The sequence below is a fragment of the Salvelinus namaycush genome, chromosome 5 (assembly GCF_016432855.1).
Source record: "Salvelinus namaycush isolate Seneca chromosome 5, SaNama_1.0, whole genome shotgun sequence".
Classification (NCBI taxonomy): domain Eukaryota; kingdom Metazoa; phylum Chordata; class Actinopteri; order Salmoniformes; family Salmonidae; genus Salvelinus; species Salvelinus namaycush.
Genome location: NC_052311.1, coordinates 61,485,907 through 61,504,098, shown reverse-complemented (window position 1 = coordinate 61,504,098; position 18,192 = coordinate 61,485,907). Strand labels below are relative to the sequence as shown.

Below are 18,192 nucleotides of genomic sequence, written 5' to 3'. Positions count from 1 at the left end.
GAGACAGCTGCAGCTGTGACTTATTCCAATAACTAAATGTCCCATGATGACATTGGCGTGAGGAATGGGATAAACGCATGCTCTGAGTACCTGGTAGAATGTAAGGGGAGTTTGTGATAAGATGAGGCATGATGGGGCAGGAGAGTTTGGGGTGGGGCATCAGGCACGAGAGACTTGGAAAGGGGGCAGGGCAGGGTGGAGGGATATCAGTTGAGATAAAGGTATAAATGTAGAGAATCGCGGAGTGCACATGTCCAGTCTGGTAAATGAAGACTTGTCTCAGCAGCACGATGATTGGCCTGATTGTACTCACACTCCTGGGGGCTGCAGGTAACAAACACACACATAGAGACACACATAGAGACACGCAAAGAAACACGCATAGAGACACGCATTGAGACACGCATAGAGACACGCATAGAGACACGGATTGAGACTCGCATAGAGACACGGATTGAGACACACATAGAGACACGCATAGAGACACGCATAGAGACACGCATAGAGATACACATAGAGACACGCATAGAGACACGGATAGAGACACGCATTGAGACACGCATAGAGACACACATAGAGACACGCATAGAGACACACATAGAGACACGCATAGAGACACGGATTGAGACTCGCATAGAGACACGGATTGAGACACACATAGAGACACGCATAGAGACACGCATAGAGACACGCATAGAGACACGGATAGAGACACGCATTGAGACACGCATAGAGACACACATAGAGACACGCATAGAGACACGGATTGAGACACACATAGAGACACGCATAGAGACACACATAGAGACACGCATAGAGACACACATAGAGACACGCATAGAGACACAGATTGAGACACACATAGAGACACACATAGAGACACACATAGAGACACGCATAGAGACACCCATAGAGACACACATAGAGGCACACATAGAGACACGGATTGAGACACACAGAGACACACATAGAGACACACATAGAGACACGCATAGAGACACCCATAGAGACACACATAGAGACACGGATTGAGACACACATAGAGACACACATAGAGACACACATAGAGACACGCATAGAGACACCCATAGAGACACACATAGAGACACGGATTGAGACACACATAGAGACACACATAGAGACACACATAGAGACACGGATTGAGACACACATAGAGACACACATAGAGACACGGATTGAGACACACATAGAGACACGCATAGAGACACGCATAGAGACACCCATAGAGACACGCATAGAGACACGGATTGAGACTCGCATAGAGACACGGATTGAGACTCGCATAGAGACACGGATTGAGACTCGCATAGAGACACGCATAGAGACACGCATAGAGACACACATGTTTTACAGACAATGTGGACATCAGCTTAATGCTCTCCTTTTGCCCATCTTGTATAATATAACATTATCTCTAACCTCTGCATCTCTCTGTCTTCTGTCACCTTCTTCCTGTCATGCTTTCTGAACACTACTCCCTCTCTCCATCCTACTCTCTTTCTCCTCTGACCCTCCCTCTCCCTTCCACTCCTTCCCTCCCTCAGCGGCAGCTCCTATGGATGACAGGATCGTGGGGGGTTATGAGTGTGAGGCTCACTCCCAGCCCTGGCAAGCCTCTCTTAACATCGGCTACCACTTCTGTGGTGGCTCCCTCATTAACGACCAGTGGATCATCTCTGCCGCCCACTGCTGGATGAAGTGAGTACTGCAGGGTCACTGTCAACCATCTTTTCCCTTTACTGTGCCTCCCAAAGGCCTCTTCATGTAAAGGTTTCTATTTTTTTTATCCTCTCCCTTCTCCAATTTTCCATCTGTCTTCACTTTCTGTCTTCCCCTCTCTCCTTCTTATCTTCTCTGCCTTCCTCTCTCCACTTATTCACCTTCATCCCTTTCTGCTCTCCTTCCTCTCATAAATCATGTCCTCTCTCTCTCTCCCTCGCTCTCTCACTCTCTCCTTCTCTCTCTCTCTCTCTCTCTCCCTCTCTCTCCCTCCCTCCAGTCCTTGGAGTCAGCTTGCCATCCTGGGTGACCACCACATCTGGGAGCACGAAGGAACGGAGCAGTACATGTCTGTGGACGCCATCTACTGGCACCAGAGCTATGACTACCAGACCCTGGACCACGACATTATGCTGTTGAAGCTGGCACACCCTGTCACTCTCAACAAGTTTGTCAAGCCCATCGCCCTGCCCACAGCCTGCCCCAAGGCCGGTGACATGTGTGTGGTGTCTGGATGGGGAAACATCTACACCGACTCGGGTATTTATGTAGATGGGGTGTAGTATGGGATGGGGTGGAATGACAATGAGATTGGGATGAGATGAGAAAATATGGGTTATTGAATGTAATCAACTAAAATACATTTTCTTGAAATTATAGCTCACGCTAGGTCTACATGTTGATGGGAAATCAGCAAATCAATTTACTTGAGAGGGTAGCTACTTCTAAGAATACCACTTACTGTATATTTTCTTTCCCCCCCTCTCTCTCCCCCCAACCTTCTCTCTCTCTCTCTCTCTCTCTCCCCAACTGTGTCTCTATCTCTTTCTCTGTCTCTCATCTGTCTCTCTGTCTCTCTCTCTGTCAGTGTTCAACCCATTTAACCTGCAGTGTGTGGACATCCCCATCCTGTCTAAGAAGGCCTGTGAGGAGTCCTACCCTGGCCAGATTACTGATACCATGGTGTGTGCTGGATACCTGGAGGGAGGCAAGGACGCCTGTCAGGTATGGAGAATACCCCTGTAACCTCACAAACAGAACATTTCATTTGTTTGTTTATTCATTTATATATTAATTCATTATCTTTCTCTCTCCCTCTGTGTCTCTCTCAGGGTGACTCCGGCGGTCCCCTGGTATGTAACGGAGAGCTGCATGGCATCGTGTCCTGGGGTGTTGGCTGTGCCCAGCCCAACTATCCTGGTGTCTACACCAAGGTCTGTGCCCTGCTGCCCTGGATTCATGAGATCATCACCAACTACTAGCCTGTACCCTCCACACCAGAGCAGAGAGAGAGAGTGAGAGAGAGCTAGAGAGAGAGAGAGAGAGAGAGAGAGAAGGAGAAGGAGAAGGAGAAGGAGAAGGAGAGGGGGAGAGAGAGAGGGAGAGAAGATGAAGTAGAGAGAGACAGAAGGATGATGTTGTTACATACAGGAAGACAAAGAAACATCTAGTCAATAAAATGGCATCTTTGACTTCACTACTGTATGTTTGTCTTTTTTATTACAATTCTTTGTGTCAATAAAAAAAATACACAAACAATCAATGATTTAGATAACAGGGTAGATTACTACAATATTTAAAGTCACATCAAACAATTTAATAATTGAAAATGAGATGACACAAAGAAGCATGCTAACAGAGGTACTCTTCCACTGTTTGACATTTCCTAAGCACCCACCTACTAGTTACTAGTACAATCAAATAGTGACAATGGTATATTGTACAGAGCAAGAAATTAGATGGCAAAGACAAATTAAATGGAAAAGTAACCATGCTAACAAACATATGCTAACAGATGTATGGCCTCCATTGTTTTGCACTACACACTGCTAATGCTGTTAATGATGCAAATGCTAATAATGATGCTATAGCTAATTACAATGATAATTAGAATAATGATGCTAACTCTACGTACAACACTAGAACTAAGTAAACAAACTCAAACGTTGGGTTCATGGCTCTATTCATATTGTCATGGTAACAAAAGTGATCAGACATGAATCAGACATTTGACTTGTGAAAAGCTGTATCTAAAGTACAGCCATTGTAACCGCATCCACCTTGAAGAACAGGGTGTTTTCAGTCTGACCATTTTTTGTAATTCCAAGCCTGCCACCATTAGCACTGCTTTAGCATCCTACACCAACTCTTTTATTCCCTTGTGCAGAAGGTGTAATGTAGTGGCAAAAGCAATCCCCATTGCACCAAAACTAAAAACAACAGTGGTCAACACAGCTTCGATAGCCTTGGCTGCCACCATGACTGCTGTATGCAGCATCAGCAGAGAAAGTTTTCCAGTTTTCAAGCAAATTCTACACATTTTGCTATAGAACAGATTTTTGTTGCTGTTTTAAAGCACATTTCCTGGAATTCTACACATTTTGCCATGAGACAGAGAGAAAACGTAGCAGTTTTAAAGATAAAATTACAGTGCATTTACAGTGCCTTGAAAAAGTATTCATACCCTTTGGAACATTTTATTGTGTTACAAAGTGGGATTAAAATGGATTGAATTTTTTTGGTCAACAATCTACCCAAAATTCTCTGTAATGTCAAAGTGGAAGAAAATGTTTGTTTTTTAAAGATTCACAGAAATTGTTTAACTAAAATATAGTTGTTGCATAAGCATTCAGCTCCCTGAGTTAACAATCTAGAAGCAGCTGTGAATCTTCTTGGTTAAGTCTATAAGAGCTTTACACACCTGGACTGTGCAATATTAGCCCATTATTATTTTCAACATTCTTCAAGCTTTGTCAAGATGTTGGGGATCATGGCTAGACAGCAATTTTCAAGTCTTGCCATAGATTTTCAAGCAGATTTAAGTCAAAACTGTAACTTGGCCACTCAGAAACATTCAATGTCTTATTGGTAAACAACTCCAGTGTAGATTTGGCCTTGTGTTGTAGGTTATTGTCATGCTGAAAGGTTAGTGCTCCCCATTTGCCCATCTTGTATAATATAACATTAACTCTAACCTCTGCATAACCTTCCTCCTGTCATGCTTTCTGAACACTACTCCCTCTCTTCATCCTTCTCTCTTTCTCATCTCACCCTCCCTCCCTATCCTTAATTCCCTCAGTGGCAGCTCCTATGGATAATAGGATCGTTGGGGTTATGAGTCTGAGGCTCCCTCATCAACGCCCAGTGGATCATCGTTGCCTCCCACTGCTGGATTATGTAAGTACTAAGGTCACATTCACTTATCTTTTCCCTCAAGCCTCTCTTCCTCCGTCAGTGCATTATATTTTCTTTCTGTTTCATGTTTTCTCTCCTGTTTTCACTCACAAATCATCTGTCTGTGGACGCCATCTACTGGTACCAGAGCTATGACTACCAGACCCTGGACCACGACATTATGCTGTTGAAGCTGGCCCACCCTGTCACTCTCAACAAGTTTGTCAAGCCCATCGCCCTGCCCACAGCCTGCCCCAAGGCCGGGGACATGTGTGGGGTGTCTGAATAGGGGAAAATTGATACCGACTCTGGTGGGAATGCAGACTGGGTGTAAAATGGGACTCAAATCAAATCAAATCAAATTTAATTTGTCACATACACATGGTTAGCAGATGTTAATGCGAGTGTAGCGAAATGCTTGTGCTTCTAGTTCCGACAATGCAGTAATAACCAACAAGTAATCTAACCTAACAATTCCACAACTACTACCTTATACACACAAGTGTAAAGGGATAAAGAATATGTACATAAAGATATATGAATTAGTGATGGTACAGAACGGCATAGGCAAGATGCAGTAGATGGTATAGAGTACAGTATATACATATGAGATGAGTAATGTAGGGTATGTAAACATAAAGTGGCATAGTTTAAAGTGGCTAGTGATACATGTATTACATAAAGATGGCAAGATGCAGTAGATGATATAGAGTACAGTATATACATATACATATGAGATGAGTAATGTAGGGTATGTAAACATTATATTAAGTGGCATTGTTTAAAGTGGGTAGTGGTACATTTTTACATAATTTCCATCAATTCCCATTATTAAAGTGGCTGGAGTTGAGTCAGTATGTTGGCAGCGGCCACTAAATGTTAGTGGTGGCTGTTTACAAGTCTGATGGCCTTGAGATAGAAGCTGTTTTTCAGTCTCTCGGTCCCTGCTTTGATGCACCTGTACTGACCTCGCCTTCTGGATGATAGCGGGGTGAACAAGCAGTGGCTTGGGTGGTTGTTGTCCTTGATGATCTTTATGGCCTTCCTGTGACATCGGGTGGTGTAGGTGTCCTGGAGGGCGGGTAGTTTTCCCCCGGTGATGCGTTGTGCAGACCTCACTACCCTCTGGAGAGTCTTACGGTTGTGGGCGGAGCAGTTGCCGTACCAGGTGGTGATACAGCCCGACAGGATGCTCTCGATTGTGCATCTGTAGAAGTTTGTGAGTGCTTTTGGTGACAAGCCGAATTTCTTCAGCCTCCTGAGATTGAAGAGGCGCTGCTGCGCCTTCTTCACAACGCTGTCTGTGTGGGTGGACCAATTCAGTTTGTCCGTGATGTGTACACCGAGGAACTTAAAACTTTCCACCTTCTCCACTACTGTCCCGTCGATGTGGATAGGGGGGTGCTCCCTCTGCTGTTTCCTGAAGTCCACAATCATCTCCTTTGTTTTGTTGACGTTGAGTGTGAGGTTATTTTCCTGACACCACACTCCGAGGGCCCTCACCTCCTCCCCGTAGGCCGTCTCGTCGTTGTTGGTAATCAAGCCTACCACTGTAGTGTCGTCCGCAAACTTGATGATTGAGTTGGAGGCGTGCATGGCCACACAGTCGTGGGTGAACAGGGAGTACAGGAGAGGGCTCAGAACGCACCCTTGTGGGGCCCCGGTGTTGAGGATCAGCGGGGTGGAGATGTTGTTACCTACCCTCACCACCTGGGGGCGGCCCGTCAGGAAGTCCAGGACCCAGTTGCACAGGGCGGGGTCGAGACCCAGGGTCTCAAGCTTGATGACGAGTTTGGAGGGTACTATGGTGTTAAATGCTGAGCTGTAGTCGATGAACAGCATTCTCACATAGGTATTCCTCTTGTCCAGATGGGTTAGGGCAGTGTGCAGTGTGGTTGCGATTGCGTCGTCTGTGGACCTATTGGGTCGGTAAGCAAATTGGAGTGGGTCTAGGGTGTCAGGTAGGGTGGAGGTGATATGGTCCTTGACTAGTCTCTCAAAGCACTTCATGATGACGGAAGTAAGTGCAACGGGGCGGTAGTCGTTTAGCTCAGTTACCTTAGCTTTCTTGGGAACAGGAACAATGGTGGCCCTCTTGAAGCATGTGGGAACAGCAGACTGGGATAAGGTATGATTGAATATGTCCTTAAACACACCAGCCAGCTGGTCTGCGCATGCTCTGAGGACGCGGCTGGGAATGCCGTCTGGGCCTGCAGCCATGCGAGGGTTAACACGTTTAAATGTTTTACTCACCTCGGCTGCAGTGAAGGAGAGCCCGCAGGTTTTGGTAGCGGGCCGTGTCAGTGGCACTGTATTGTCCTCAAAGCGAGCAAAAAAGTTATTTAGCCTGTCTGGGAGCAAGACATCCTGGTCCGCAACGGGGCTGGTTTTCTTTTTGTTATCCGTGATTGACTGTAGACCCTGCCACATACCTCTTGTGTCTGAGCTGTTGAATTGCGACTCTACTTTGTCTCTATACTGGGACTTAGCTTGTTTGATTGCCTTGCGGAGAGAATAGCTACACTGTTTGTATTCGGTCATGTTTCCGGTCACCTTGCCCTGGTTAAAAGCAGTGGTTCGCGCTTTCAGTTTCACGCGAATGCTGCCGTCAATCCACAGTTTCTGGTTTGGGAATGTTTTAATCGTTGCTGTGGGTACGACATCGTCAATGCACTTTCTAATGAACTCGCTCACCGAATCAGCGTATTCGTCAATATTGTTGTTGGACGCAATGCGGAACATATCCCAATCCACGTGAGCGAAGCAGTCTTGAAGCGTGGAATCAGATTGGTCGGACCAGCGTTGAACAGACCTGAGCGAGGGAGCTTGCTGTTTTAGTTTCTGTTTGTAGGCTGGAAGCAACAAAATGGAGTCGTGGTCAGCTTTTCCGAAAGGAGGGCGGGGGAGGGCCTTATATGCGTTGCGGAAGTTAGTATAACAATGATCCAAGGTTTTACCAGCCCTGGTAGCACAATCGATATGCTGATAGAATTTAGGGAGTTTTGTTTTCAGATTAGCCTTGTTAAAATCCCCAGCTACGATGAATGCAGCCTCAGGGTGTGTGGTTTCCAGTTTACAAAGAGTCAGATAAAGTTCGTTCAGGGCCATCGATGTGTCTGCTTGGGGGGGGGATATATACGGCTGTGATTATAATCGAAGAGAATTCCCTTGGTAGATAATGCGGTCGACATTTGATTGTGAGGAATTCTAGATCAGGTGAACAGAATGACTTGAGTTCCTGTATGTTGTTATGATCACACCACGTCTCGTTAATCATAAGGCATACACCCCCGCCCCTCTTCTTACCAGAAAGATGTTTGTTTCTGTCGGCGCGATGCGTGAAGAAACCAGCTGGCTGCACCGACTCCGTCAGCGTCTCTTGAGTGAGCCATGTTTCCGTGAAGCAGAGAACGTTACAATCCCTGATGTCTCTCTGGAATGTTACCCGTGCTCGGATTTCATCAACCTTATTGTCAAGAGACTGGACATTGGCGAGTAGTATGCTAGGGAGTGGAGCGCGATGTGCCCGTCTCCGAAGCCTGACCAGGAGACCGCTTCGTTTGCCCCTTTTTCGGCGTCGCTTAGGGTCGCCGGCTGGGATCAGATCCATTGTATTGGGTGGAAGGCAAAACACTGGATCCGCTTCGGGAAAGTCATATTCCTGGTTGTAACGATGGTGAGTTGACGTTGCTCTTATATTCAGTAGTTCCTCCCGACTGTATGTAATGAAACCTAAGATTACCTGGGGTACCAATGTAAGGAATAACACATAAAAAAACAAAATACTGCATATTTTCCTAGGAACGCGAAGCGAGGCGGCCATCTCGGTCGGCGCCGGAAGTATGTATGTATGTATAAGTATGTATACTTTCCCCTTCAGACTGTGGGTCTGAAGGGGGCCCTGAAAGTGTGGCTGTCTCTGTCAGTGTCCAACCTGTTTAAACTCCAGTGTGAGGACATCCCCATCCTGTCAAATAAGGCCTGTGAGAAGTCCGACACTAGCCAGATGAATGACACCTAGAGCTCTGCTACCTGACTCCAACCCGGACAGGCCATGACATTATACATAGGGTTGTTTTTTCATCAAAGCTAGGGTACAGGCAGGGCTCGTTTATCAATAAATTGATCACTAACATTTCGAAGCTGAGTCATTTACTCGCGCTGTGCTGCGCAATACTGTCATATCTCACTAAGATCATAACTGTAGTGACACATCACTAAGATCATAACAACTTCGTCAAATATAAGACAGGAGAGATTTATTCACAGAAAATAAGAATGTAGTGTGACCGAAAGTAGCTAACAGCTAACTGTTCTCTCATGTCTCTTCATTGTGCAGAGCAGCCCAAGCGGAGCTGTTGCTTGATAGTCACAGACACAGAGCCGCCATGAGCAGAGCGCATGCAGAGCGTGCCACAGGGAGGAGCAGCTAATGGATTCACTAAAGGGAAGTTTTTTCTGATTTCGGGCCAGGCCTTAAAATTGACAGAAGCCTGTTTAAGTGGAAAGTCAACATATTTAGAACTGACGGAAGGTTATGGCATGTGAACACATGTGTGAAACACATGCAGTATGTTTTATATGTGAACTCATATGCAAAACAAAAGTAGCATATTTTATATGTGAACTCATATGCAAAACAAAAGTACTATGTTTTATATGTGAACTCATATGCAAATCTCATGCAGTATGTTTATATGTGAACTCATATGTAAATCAAATGTACTATGTTTATATGTGAACTCATATGCAAATCACATGTGGTATGTTTTATATGTGAACTCATATGCAAATCACATGCAGTATGTTTTATATGTGAACTCATATGCAAATCACATGTAGTATGTTTTATATGTGAACTCATATGCAAATCACATGCAGTATGTTTTGCATGTTGGTTACACTTTACATTACAGTGCCCTTCTTACTGTGTAATTATTCCTGTAATTACAGTGTAACACGTATTATAATTTCTAACCATTGTTGCATTGTACGTACTTTGCATTGTATTTAGGGTTAGGGTTAGGGTTAGAGCTAAAGTTGGGGTTAGGCTCACTGCTGTAAGTGCATTGTAACTCCTTGTAACAATTTCAATACTTAATCATTATTAGTAATTTATAATGAATAATTATTCATACTTAATACAGTGTAATTACATGAGTAATTACACAGTAATAAGGGCAATGTAATGTAAAGTATTACCTTTTGTAGTGTGTAATAGTGTGCAGTTTGGGGCCTTTTGAAAGTGGCTTTTCAAAATTCCTTTACAGCAGCAAGGTACATCGACATCATTAATGTGTAAAAACTCAAAAGGTGTCGCCAAGTGCTAAGTTCATTAGCAGTCATCTAACGATAACTCATGTTACCAATGGCACTTTTTGAGCTCAAAGAGTAAAAATTCTAAACACGTTCTACTATAATATTTTTTATGAATTCACTTATTCTTTCAAGTCATTACATTAGCGATACTGTTGTGAGCGGGTACATTTTTAAGAATTATTAGGTGATTAAAACCAAATCGGTAACAGAATTAAAGAAAAAGGAATTACTGTAGTCTAAAAAATGCAGGTTTAACTAGGCAAGTCAGATAAGAACAAATTCTTATTTACAATGACAGCCTACACTGGCCAAATGTGGGCCAATTGTGCGCCGCCCTATGGGATTCCCAATCATGGCCGGTTGTGATACAGCCTGGATTCAAACCAGAGTGTCTGTAGTGACACATCAAGCACTGAGATGCAGTGCTTTAGACTGCTGCGCCACTCGGGATCCCCAAAAAGCAGTTCCCTGACCAGGAAGCGGACCCAGGACGCGGCGGTGAGAGAGCCAAATCCTAACCACTAGGCCGGGAGCCACTTGTGGATTTGACAGCTTTAATGCAGTTGCACCTCCAACAACGCCAAAACAACCAACCACTATGCCGATGTCTGCTAAAGCGGATCTGATTGAATAGAGCCCTTAGAGTTTTTACTACATGAGTGGGTTTTTAAGTTGTTGGTGAAATGGGTTACAAGTATGCTATTGTAAGTGTGATTACCAATTGATTATCATTGATTGGTAATGCCTGACCTGTGTCTATAAATTCCTATCTGTCACGTGAACTGATTGAGATGGTGGTTGCTTATAGAGATTAAAGTCACGTTTTATTTCGCTCCTGTACGCTGCCTCTGTCTGATCTTAACTTTCATTATAGTTGACGTTCCAGCCTTCGAACCCCCTTAAAGGCGCCTTACACTATTGAACACATACACAACAGTATGTGTTAATAGCATACTGTAGCAGCAATATAAAATGTGTATACAAAAGACACTCTTCACTGAATATAGTTCATTTTGATTTATTGGAGCATTGGAGAAAATACAAAGTTGTAACCATTTTATGCATCAAGTGATCACTTCTCTCTGACATTTACACAGGCATAGCCCCATAAAACCAATAATTAATGTTGCCACATGGATTCATGGAAAATATGAACATGTCTATGACGTTTCCAGTAGAAAGATGTTTATAGTGAGAAATAATTCCTCCTAACAGTTTACAAGGTTAAAGGGATAGTTCACCAAAATTAAGAATTTAAATAATCCTAATGATTTGTAGAGAGTAGTCTGTGCAGTCAGAGAATCTGTATTCTGTGGAGCCAGAGAATCAGCAACCCAAGTTTTGTTTGATATGTTCCCACTTAGAATACTTGATAGCCAATAATAAATGGGACTGGTAGGACCCTCTTTTAACATGCTCTAATTGGTCAACTGAAGATCAATACTTTCTTGACATCATCACCATACATTGTGTATTCGGACTTATCCCTTATAGTTTATTGAAGCCTTAAAAACACCTACGGTACATGTACATTAGAAGTGCTTTAAGCTGTTATAGTTACAGCATTTATAAACCAACACAAATTGAGACATTCCACTTGCAATCAACACTCCTTTGATGACATACAGAACATACTATTGCACTACTACATTCATGAACATGTGTTCTATGCTGCATGCATGTAAGAAGTACCTTCTACAGTATATTAATTTTTATAGTTTTAAAGTTTTATACCTTGGGAATAGACACAGTAACTCAAATGATGTTAAATGTTTTATTTGTCATTAGTATTTAATCTCCAGTATAAAAGGTAGATGTTGAACTGCACAGGATGTTGTAGAGTTCTGGGACCATGCTGGAGGACCGAAGCTAGGATCAGACTTAGTAGGTGGCCATGGTGCTGGTCAGCCAGTTATTGAAGATGCACACCTGGAGGAAGAGAAGAAGAAGACATTATTGGACACACTCAATGGGAGGCAACATAAGAACCATCAATCAATGTTTTATAGACAATGTCTTTTTCCTTCAGGAAACCAAGGGATATCACAGTGATGTATGTATTTTGATGTTTTCCTCAAACACAACAGGAAAACCAGTTTTCTGTCTTACCTTGGCGTAGACACCGGGGTTTCCGGGCTCAGCACATCCGTAACCCCAGGACACAACACCCTGAAGCTCACCATTGCACACCACAGGGCCACCGGAGTCACCCTGAGAGAGAGAGATAGAGAAAGAAAGAGAGAAAGATTAAGAAATCGAGAGAGAGATAGAGGAAGGGAGAGAGAGAGAGAGAGAAAGAAGGGAGACACGTGATTTGAATTGGTTATTTCATTATCAATTTCTAATCAATTGAAAAAGTACATTTAAAGTCATCATTGTGGTACCACTAAATTGAGATCAGTGTGGTAAGTACCTGGCAAGAGTCCTTGCCTCCCTCCAGGTATCCAGCGCAGAACATGGCGTTGGTGATCATGCCAGGGTAGGAGTTGTTACAGTCGCTGTAGGACAGGATGGGGATGTTCAGGCACTGCAGCTTGTTGCTGTCAGCAGCTGTAAGGAAAAGCAGACAGAGAGAAATGGAAGAATGGAGAGAGGGAGAAGGAGGAGAGTTATGGTTATATATAATGGCATTGCGTTTCTAATAGTATATTTTCAATGCCTTTAAACACACTCAGTCACCATGAAGATGACCAACTGGCACATGTAACCTTTGACCCAGGTTCTGCACTCACTGGAGCTCATGGTGTTTCCCCATCCAGAGACGGTACACATTGTGCCAGCGGGGGCACAGCTGCTGGGCAGAGCAACAGGCTGCACGTAGGTGTTGAGGGTGGCGGGCTTGCTCAGCTTGATCAGCATGATGTCATTGTCGATGTTGTAGGAGCTGTAGTTGGGGTGACGGATCACGCGGGATGAAGAGATGAACTGCTCGCTACCCTCAGTCACCTTGATGTTGTGCTCGCCCAGACGCACCTCCACACGGCTGAAAGAGAGAGAGTTCATGTGAATGTGGAGTTCACTTTTGTCCTTTAGTTTGGCAAAAGTTAAGCTTATCAAATTGTTGCAAGGTGTTATTGACTCAATATGTTATTGCTAGCAGTTCACTTGGGAGTGTACTTACGACTTGTAGCAGTGAGCAGCAGACACAACCCAGTTCTCATTGACCAAGGAGCCACCACAGAAGTGGTACCCAGAGTTCAGAGACACCTGGTGGGGCTGGGAGTTGGCCTTGCACTCATACCCTCCGACAATCTTGTCGTCCTCCGTGGCGACTGTAAACAGAGAGCAGGCACATTCTTAGCTATATTACCTCAGCTTTTGAGATGGAAAAGCATAGCACTATGATAAAACAACAACATATTTCTTAATAACATCAAAGAAACACCTTTGTGATGTTAGTGTCATTACACAGTCCTGTTCTTTTTTCTATGATCATTACTATACTCACAAGCGGCTCCAATGAGCAGAACGAAGACCAGAGAAATCATGGTTGCTGTATGAGCCTGTCGATGAAAGGGGCTAATCTGCACCCCTGGTATATATGCAGAATCAGGTGTGCCGCCCCGTTTAATGGAACTGTTTGATTGGTCAAGAGAAAGCCAATCAGAGGCAAAAGGTGCACTGCCAAGGTCAGCATTATGACGAAGCAGTTTCCATCATGGTGTGGAATGAAGTTGACCCTGTGTAACGGCAGTCTATTTCGTCCTCCTCATCGGACGAGGAGAGGCGAGAAGGATCGGAGGACCAATGTACAGCGTGGTAAGTTTCCATGATTTAATAACATAAAAACAATATACAATTACAAAATAACAAAACAAACTAACCGTCACAGTCCCGTGTGGCACAAACACTGACACAGAAAACAACCACCCACAAAATCCCAACACAAAACAAGCCACCTATATATGATTCTCAATCAGGGACAACGATTGACAGCTGCCTCTGATTGAGAACCATATTAGGCTGAACACAGAAACAGACAAACTAGACACACAACATAGAATGCCCACCCAGCTCACGTCCTGACCAACACTAAAACAAGCAAAACACATAAGCACTATGGTCAGGACGTGACACCCTGAAGGTAGCAGAAAGCTAAATATCTGTTGTCATTAGTCCCAGTACTTTTAAGTGCAGGTTATTGACATCTAGATTTGATTGAATTTCTTACAGGAGACAGTGATACATGTACAGTGCACTACAACTGCCGGTTTGAGATGACCAGTATTCTATGCAGTTCAGACTGTATCTTGACCTCAACATTACTGCAACACAGCTGTGTGGTTCACACGTTGGTATTCTGTTGGAGAAGTCGACAAACACAGCTTTGCTGCTACCAAGGCCAATTTGAGCTTTGTAAACAAGTAAACTGGGTTTAAGGGGTTTTGTTGAAAAGTCATACAAGGCTGTCTTAAAATTTGATTTTGAATCATTACATAAGTTATACTGTATGCAATTAATATACAGTAAAACACTCAAAATATAACCACACACTTGGGTAGTCCAGCTTATTATATTTACTATAAATATACCTTGACAGTAGATTAAAGTCTACACCCTGTCTCAACTCCAATCTTACCCATAACCATAGATTCAACCCTAAACCTAGCTTCATGTCCAAGTCTCTGCTCAACCCGAACCCTAACCCTAGCCTCAACCCTAAATCTAACCCAACCTTCTCTTCCACATCACTGCTCAACCCTAACCCTCAACCCTAACTAACCCTAGCTTCATGTCCACATCCCTGCTCAACCCAAACCCTAACCCTCAACCCTAACCCTAACCCTAGCTTCATGTCAACATCCCAGCTCAACTCTAGCCCAATACGTTTACCAACCTCAATTTGAAATATTGTTGTTGAGTAGAGATATTGAGTTAAGTCAGAATAATACAAGAATAATACATTTATCCATCTCTCAAAATAACAAGTTTACCCAACTGAAAATAATTCAACCAATCAATCAGTTTATCCAACTCATAATAAACATTTAACGTACTCATAATAACTAAATTTTGCTCAACCGTAACTGTAGCCTCAACACTAACACTAAAACTAACCATAACCCCAGCTTTATGTTCAACCCAGGCGTGTGTTAAGTATGACAAAAATGGTACTGTACTAAATGACCAGTTAAAAAAGTTGTGATTACGGTGGCCCAGAGGGCGATTACCGTATATATCGTTTGTGCTGCATGAGTTTTGCGACTATAAATGGTCACACCGATATTGATCAGGCAACACCCACCAAATAGGAACAAACGTGCCTCAAAGGCTGTTGCAAAACGGTGCGCACCGTTTTGAGGAAACATCTGGTTCAGTACAGTCACATAATGTAGCAACTGTTGAAGCAAACTGAACTCAACCTGGCTCACTTCTAACCCCAGGATTTGGTCAAAGTCATCATTTTGTTAACATGTTACCATGTACCAGTAGCCAAAAGGATTTTGTCTCATTAGAACATAACAGTATGTGTTCAATAGCATACAGTAGCAGCAATATACAGTTGAAGTTGGAAGTTTACATACACTTAGGTTGGAGTCATTAAAACTCATTTTTCAACCACTCCACAAATGTCTTGTTAACAAACTATAGTTTTGGCAAGTTGGTTAGGACATCTACTTTGTGCATGACACAAGTAATTTTTCCAACAATTGTTTAGAGACAGATTATTTCACTTATAATTCACTGTATCACAATTCCAGTGGGTCAGAAAGTTACATACACTAAGTTGACTGTGCCTTTAAACAGCTTGGAAAATTCCAGAAAATGATGTCATGGTTTTAGAAGCTTCTGATAGGCTAATTGACATAATTTGAGTCAATTGGAGGTGCACCTGTGGATGTATTTCAAGGCCTACCTTCAAACTCAGTGCCTCTTTGCTTGACATCATGGGAAAATCAAAAGAAATCAGCCAAGACCTCAGAAAAGAAATTGTAGACCACAAGTCTGGTTCATTCTTGGGAGCAATTTCCAAAAATCCTGAAGGTACCACGCAAGCATAAACACCATGGGACCACGCAGCCGTCATACCGCTCAGGAAGGAGACGCGTTCTGTCTCCTAGAGATGAACGTACTTTGGTGCGAAAAGTGCAAATCAATCCCAGAACAACAGCAAAGGACCTTGTGAAGATGCTGGAGGAAACAGGTACAAAAGTATCTATATCCACAGTAAAACGAGTCCTATATCAACATAACCTGAAAGCCCACTCAGCAAGGAAGAAGCCACTGCTCCAAAGCCGCCATAAAAAGCCAGACTACGGTTTGGATATATTGAAGCAACATCTCAAGACATCAGTCAGGAAGTTAAAGCTTGGTTGCAAATTGGGTGGCAAGTAGCCTAGTGGTTAGAGCGTTGGAATAGTAACTGAAAAGATTGCAAGATCGAATCCCTGAGCTGACAAGGTAAAAATCTGTCATTCTGCCCCTGCACAAGGCAGTTAACCCACTGTTCCTAGGCCGTCATTAAAAATGAGAATTTGTTCTTAACTGACTTGTCTAGTTAAATAAAGGTAAAATATACATATATATTTCGTAATGGGTCTTCCAAATGGACAATGACCCCAAGAATACTTCCAAAGTTGTGGCAAAAGGGCTTAAGGACAACAAAGTCAACGTATTTGGAGTGGCCATCACAAAGCCCTGACCTCAATCCTATAGAAAGTTTGTGGACAGAACTGAAAAAGCGTGTGTGAGCAAGGAGGCCTACAAACCTGACTCAGTTATACCAGCTCTGTCAGAAGGAGTGGGCCAAAATTCACCCAATTTATTGTGGAAACTTGTGGAAGGCTACCCGAAATGTTTGACACAAGTTAAACAATTTAAAGGCAATGCTACCAAATACTAATTGAGTGTATGTACACTTCTGACCCACTGGGAATGTGATGAAAGAAATAAAAGCTGAAATAAATAATTCTCTCTACTATTATTCTGACATTTCACGTTCTTAAAATAAAGTGGTGATCCTGACCTAAGACAGAGAATCTTTACTAGGAATAAATGTCAGGAATTGTGAAAAACTGAGTGTATTTGGCGTATGTAAGGTGTATGTAAACTTCTGACTTCAACTGTATAACTGCTTTATACAGAAGACTCACCCAATAAAGAGTTCATTTAGATTTAATAGAGCGATGGGAAAAAAGCATAGCAGTTGTAACACTAAGTCTTATAACATATCAGTTCTCTCTGAAATATACTCAAGCATATAACAACATAGAAAACATAACTAATGTGTGTACTTACGGTGCCTGGGAAAAGTATTTTCCCCCTTTCAAATTTTCTCTATTCTTGCATATTTTTGATACTGAATGTAATCAGTTCTTCAACCAAAACCTAATATTAGACAAAGGGAACTTGAATTACAAATAACAAAAAAATATATACGTATTTATTTAATTCACAAAGTTATGCAACTCCCAATTTGCCTGTGTGAAAAAGTAATTGCCCCTTACACTCAATAACTGGTTGTGCTTTAGCTGCAATGACTGCAACCAAATGCTTCCTGTAGTTGTTGATCAGTCTCTAACATCGCTGTGGAGGAATTTTGGCTTACTCTTGCATACAGAACTGCTTTCATTCAGTGACTTGTGTGGGTTTGAACTGCTTGTTTCAAGTCTTGCCACAGCATCTCAATTGGGATTAGGTATAGACTTTGACTAGGCCCTTGCAAAACTTCAAATTTGTTGCTTTTTAACCATTTTCATGTAGACTTGATTGTGTGTTTGGATCATTGTCTTGCTGCATAACCCAACTGTGCTTCAGCTTCAGCTTCACAAACGGATGGCCTGACGTTCTTACTGTGGAATGTAGTGTTTGGTTTCCGCCAGACATAATGGGACCCATGTCATCCAAAAACTTTGCCAAAAAGCACCTGGATGATCATCAAGACTCTTGGAATAATGTTCTAGGGAGAGATGAGCCAAAAGTCTAACTTTTTGGATGACAATGATCCAAAACACACAA

At 42.9% G+C, this 18,192-nt stretch overlaps 2 protein-coding genes across 3 annotated transcripts in view; one reads left to right on the top strand and one right to left on the bottom strand.

The window, feature by feature from the left end:
* The first annotated feature begins 206 nt into the window (after positions 1-206).
* The window catches only part of LOC120048635 (trypsin-2-like), a 43,607-nt gene continuing 25,621 nt past the window's right edge, over positions 207-18,192 (top strand). Inside the window, exons 1-5 of one of the 2 annotated variants that reach the window (XM_038994739.1) lie at positions 207-330; positions 1,566-1,719; positions 2,021-2,280; positions 2,609-2,745; positions 2,853-3,217. In XM_038994739.1, the coding sequence (XP_038850667.1) occupies positions 267-330; positions 1,566-1,719; positions 2,021-2,280; positions 2,609-2,745; positions 2,853-3,002 (765 nt within the window). In that variant the 5' untranslated portion in view covers positions 207-266 and the 3' untranslated portion in view covers positions 3,003-3,217. Of the gene's footprint in view, positions 331-1,565; positions 1,720-2,020; positions 2,281-2,608; positions 2,746-2,852; positions 3,218-18,192 lie in introns of those variants that run through there. The other variant, XM_038994740.1, reaches the window with a different exon arrangement.
* On the bottom strand, positions 11,708-13,746 carry LOC120048645 (trypsin-1-like). Its single transcript, XM_038994752.1, has 6 exons — positions 13,682-13,746; positions 13,355-13,505; positions 12,966-13,216; positions 12,647-12,783; positions 12,343-12,444; positions 11,708-12,162 (listed from the first exon to the last, which is right to left on the bottom strand). Exons 1-6 carry the CDS (start codon positions 13,719-13,721, stop codon positions 12,115-12,117), a joined length of 729 nt encoding a protein of 242 aa, XP_038850680.1. The 5' UTR covers positions 13,722-13,746; the 3' UTR covers positions 11,708-12,114.

Excerpts from the sequence above, each read along its gene's own strand:
- LOC120048645 (XM_038994752.1), bottom strand. The coding sequence starts at position 13,721 with ATGATTTCTCTGGTCTTCGTTCTGCTCATTGGAGCCGCTT. Across the intron at positions 12,784-12,965 it reads GGGAAACACCATGAGCTCCA|CTGCTGACAGCAACAAGCTG; the intron begins GTGAGTGCAGAA and ends TTTTCCTTACAG. Across the intron at positions 12,445-12,646 it reads GAGGCAAGGACTCTTGCCAG|GGTGACTCCGGTGGCCCTGT; the intron begins GTACTTACCACA and ends TCTCTCTCTCAG.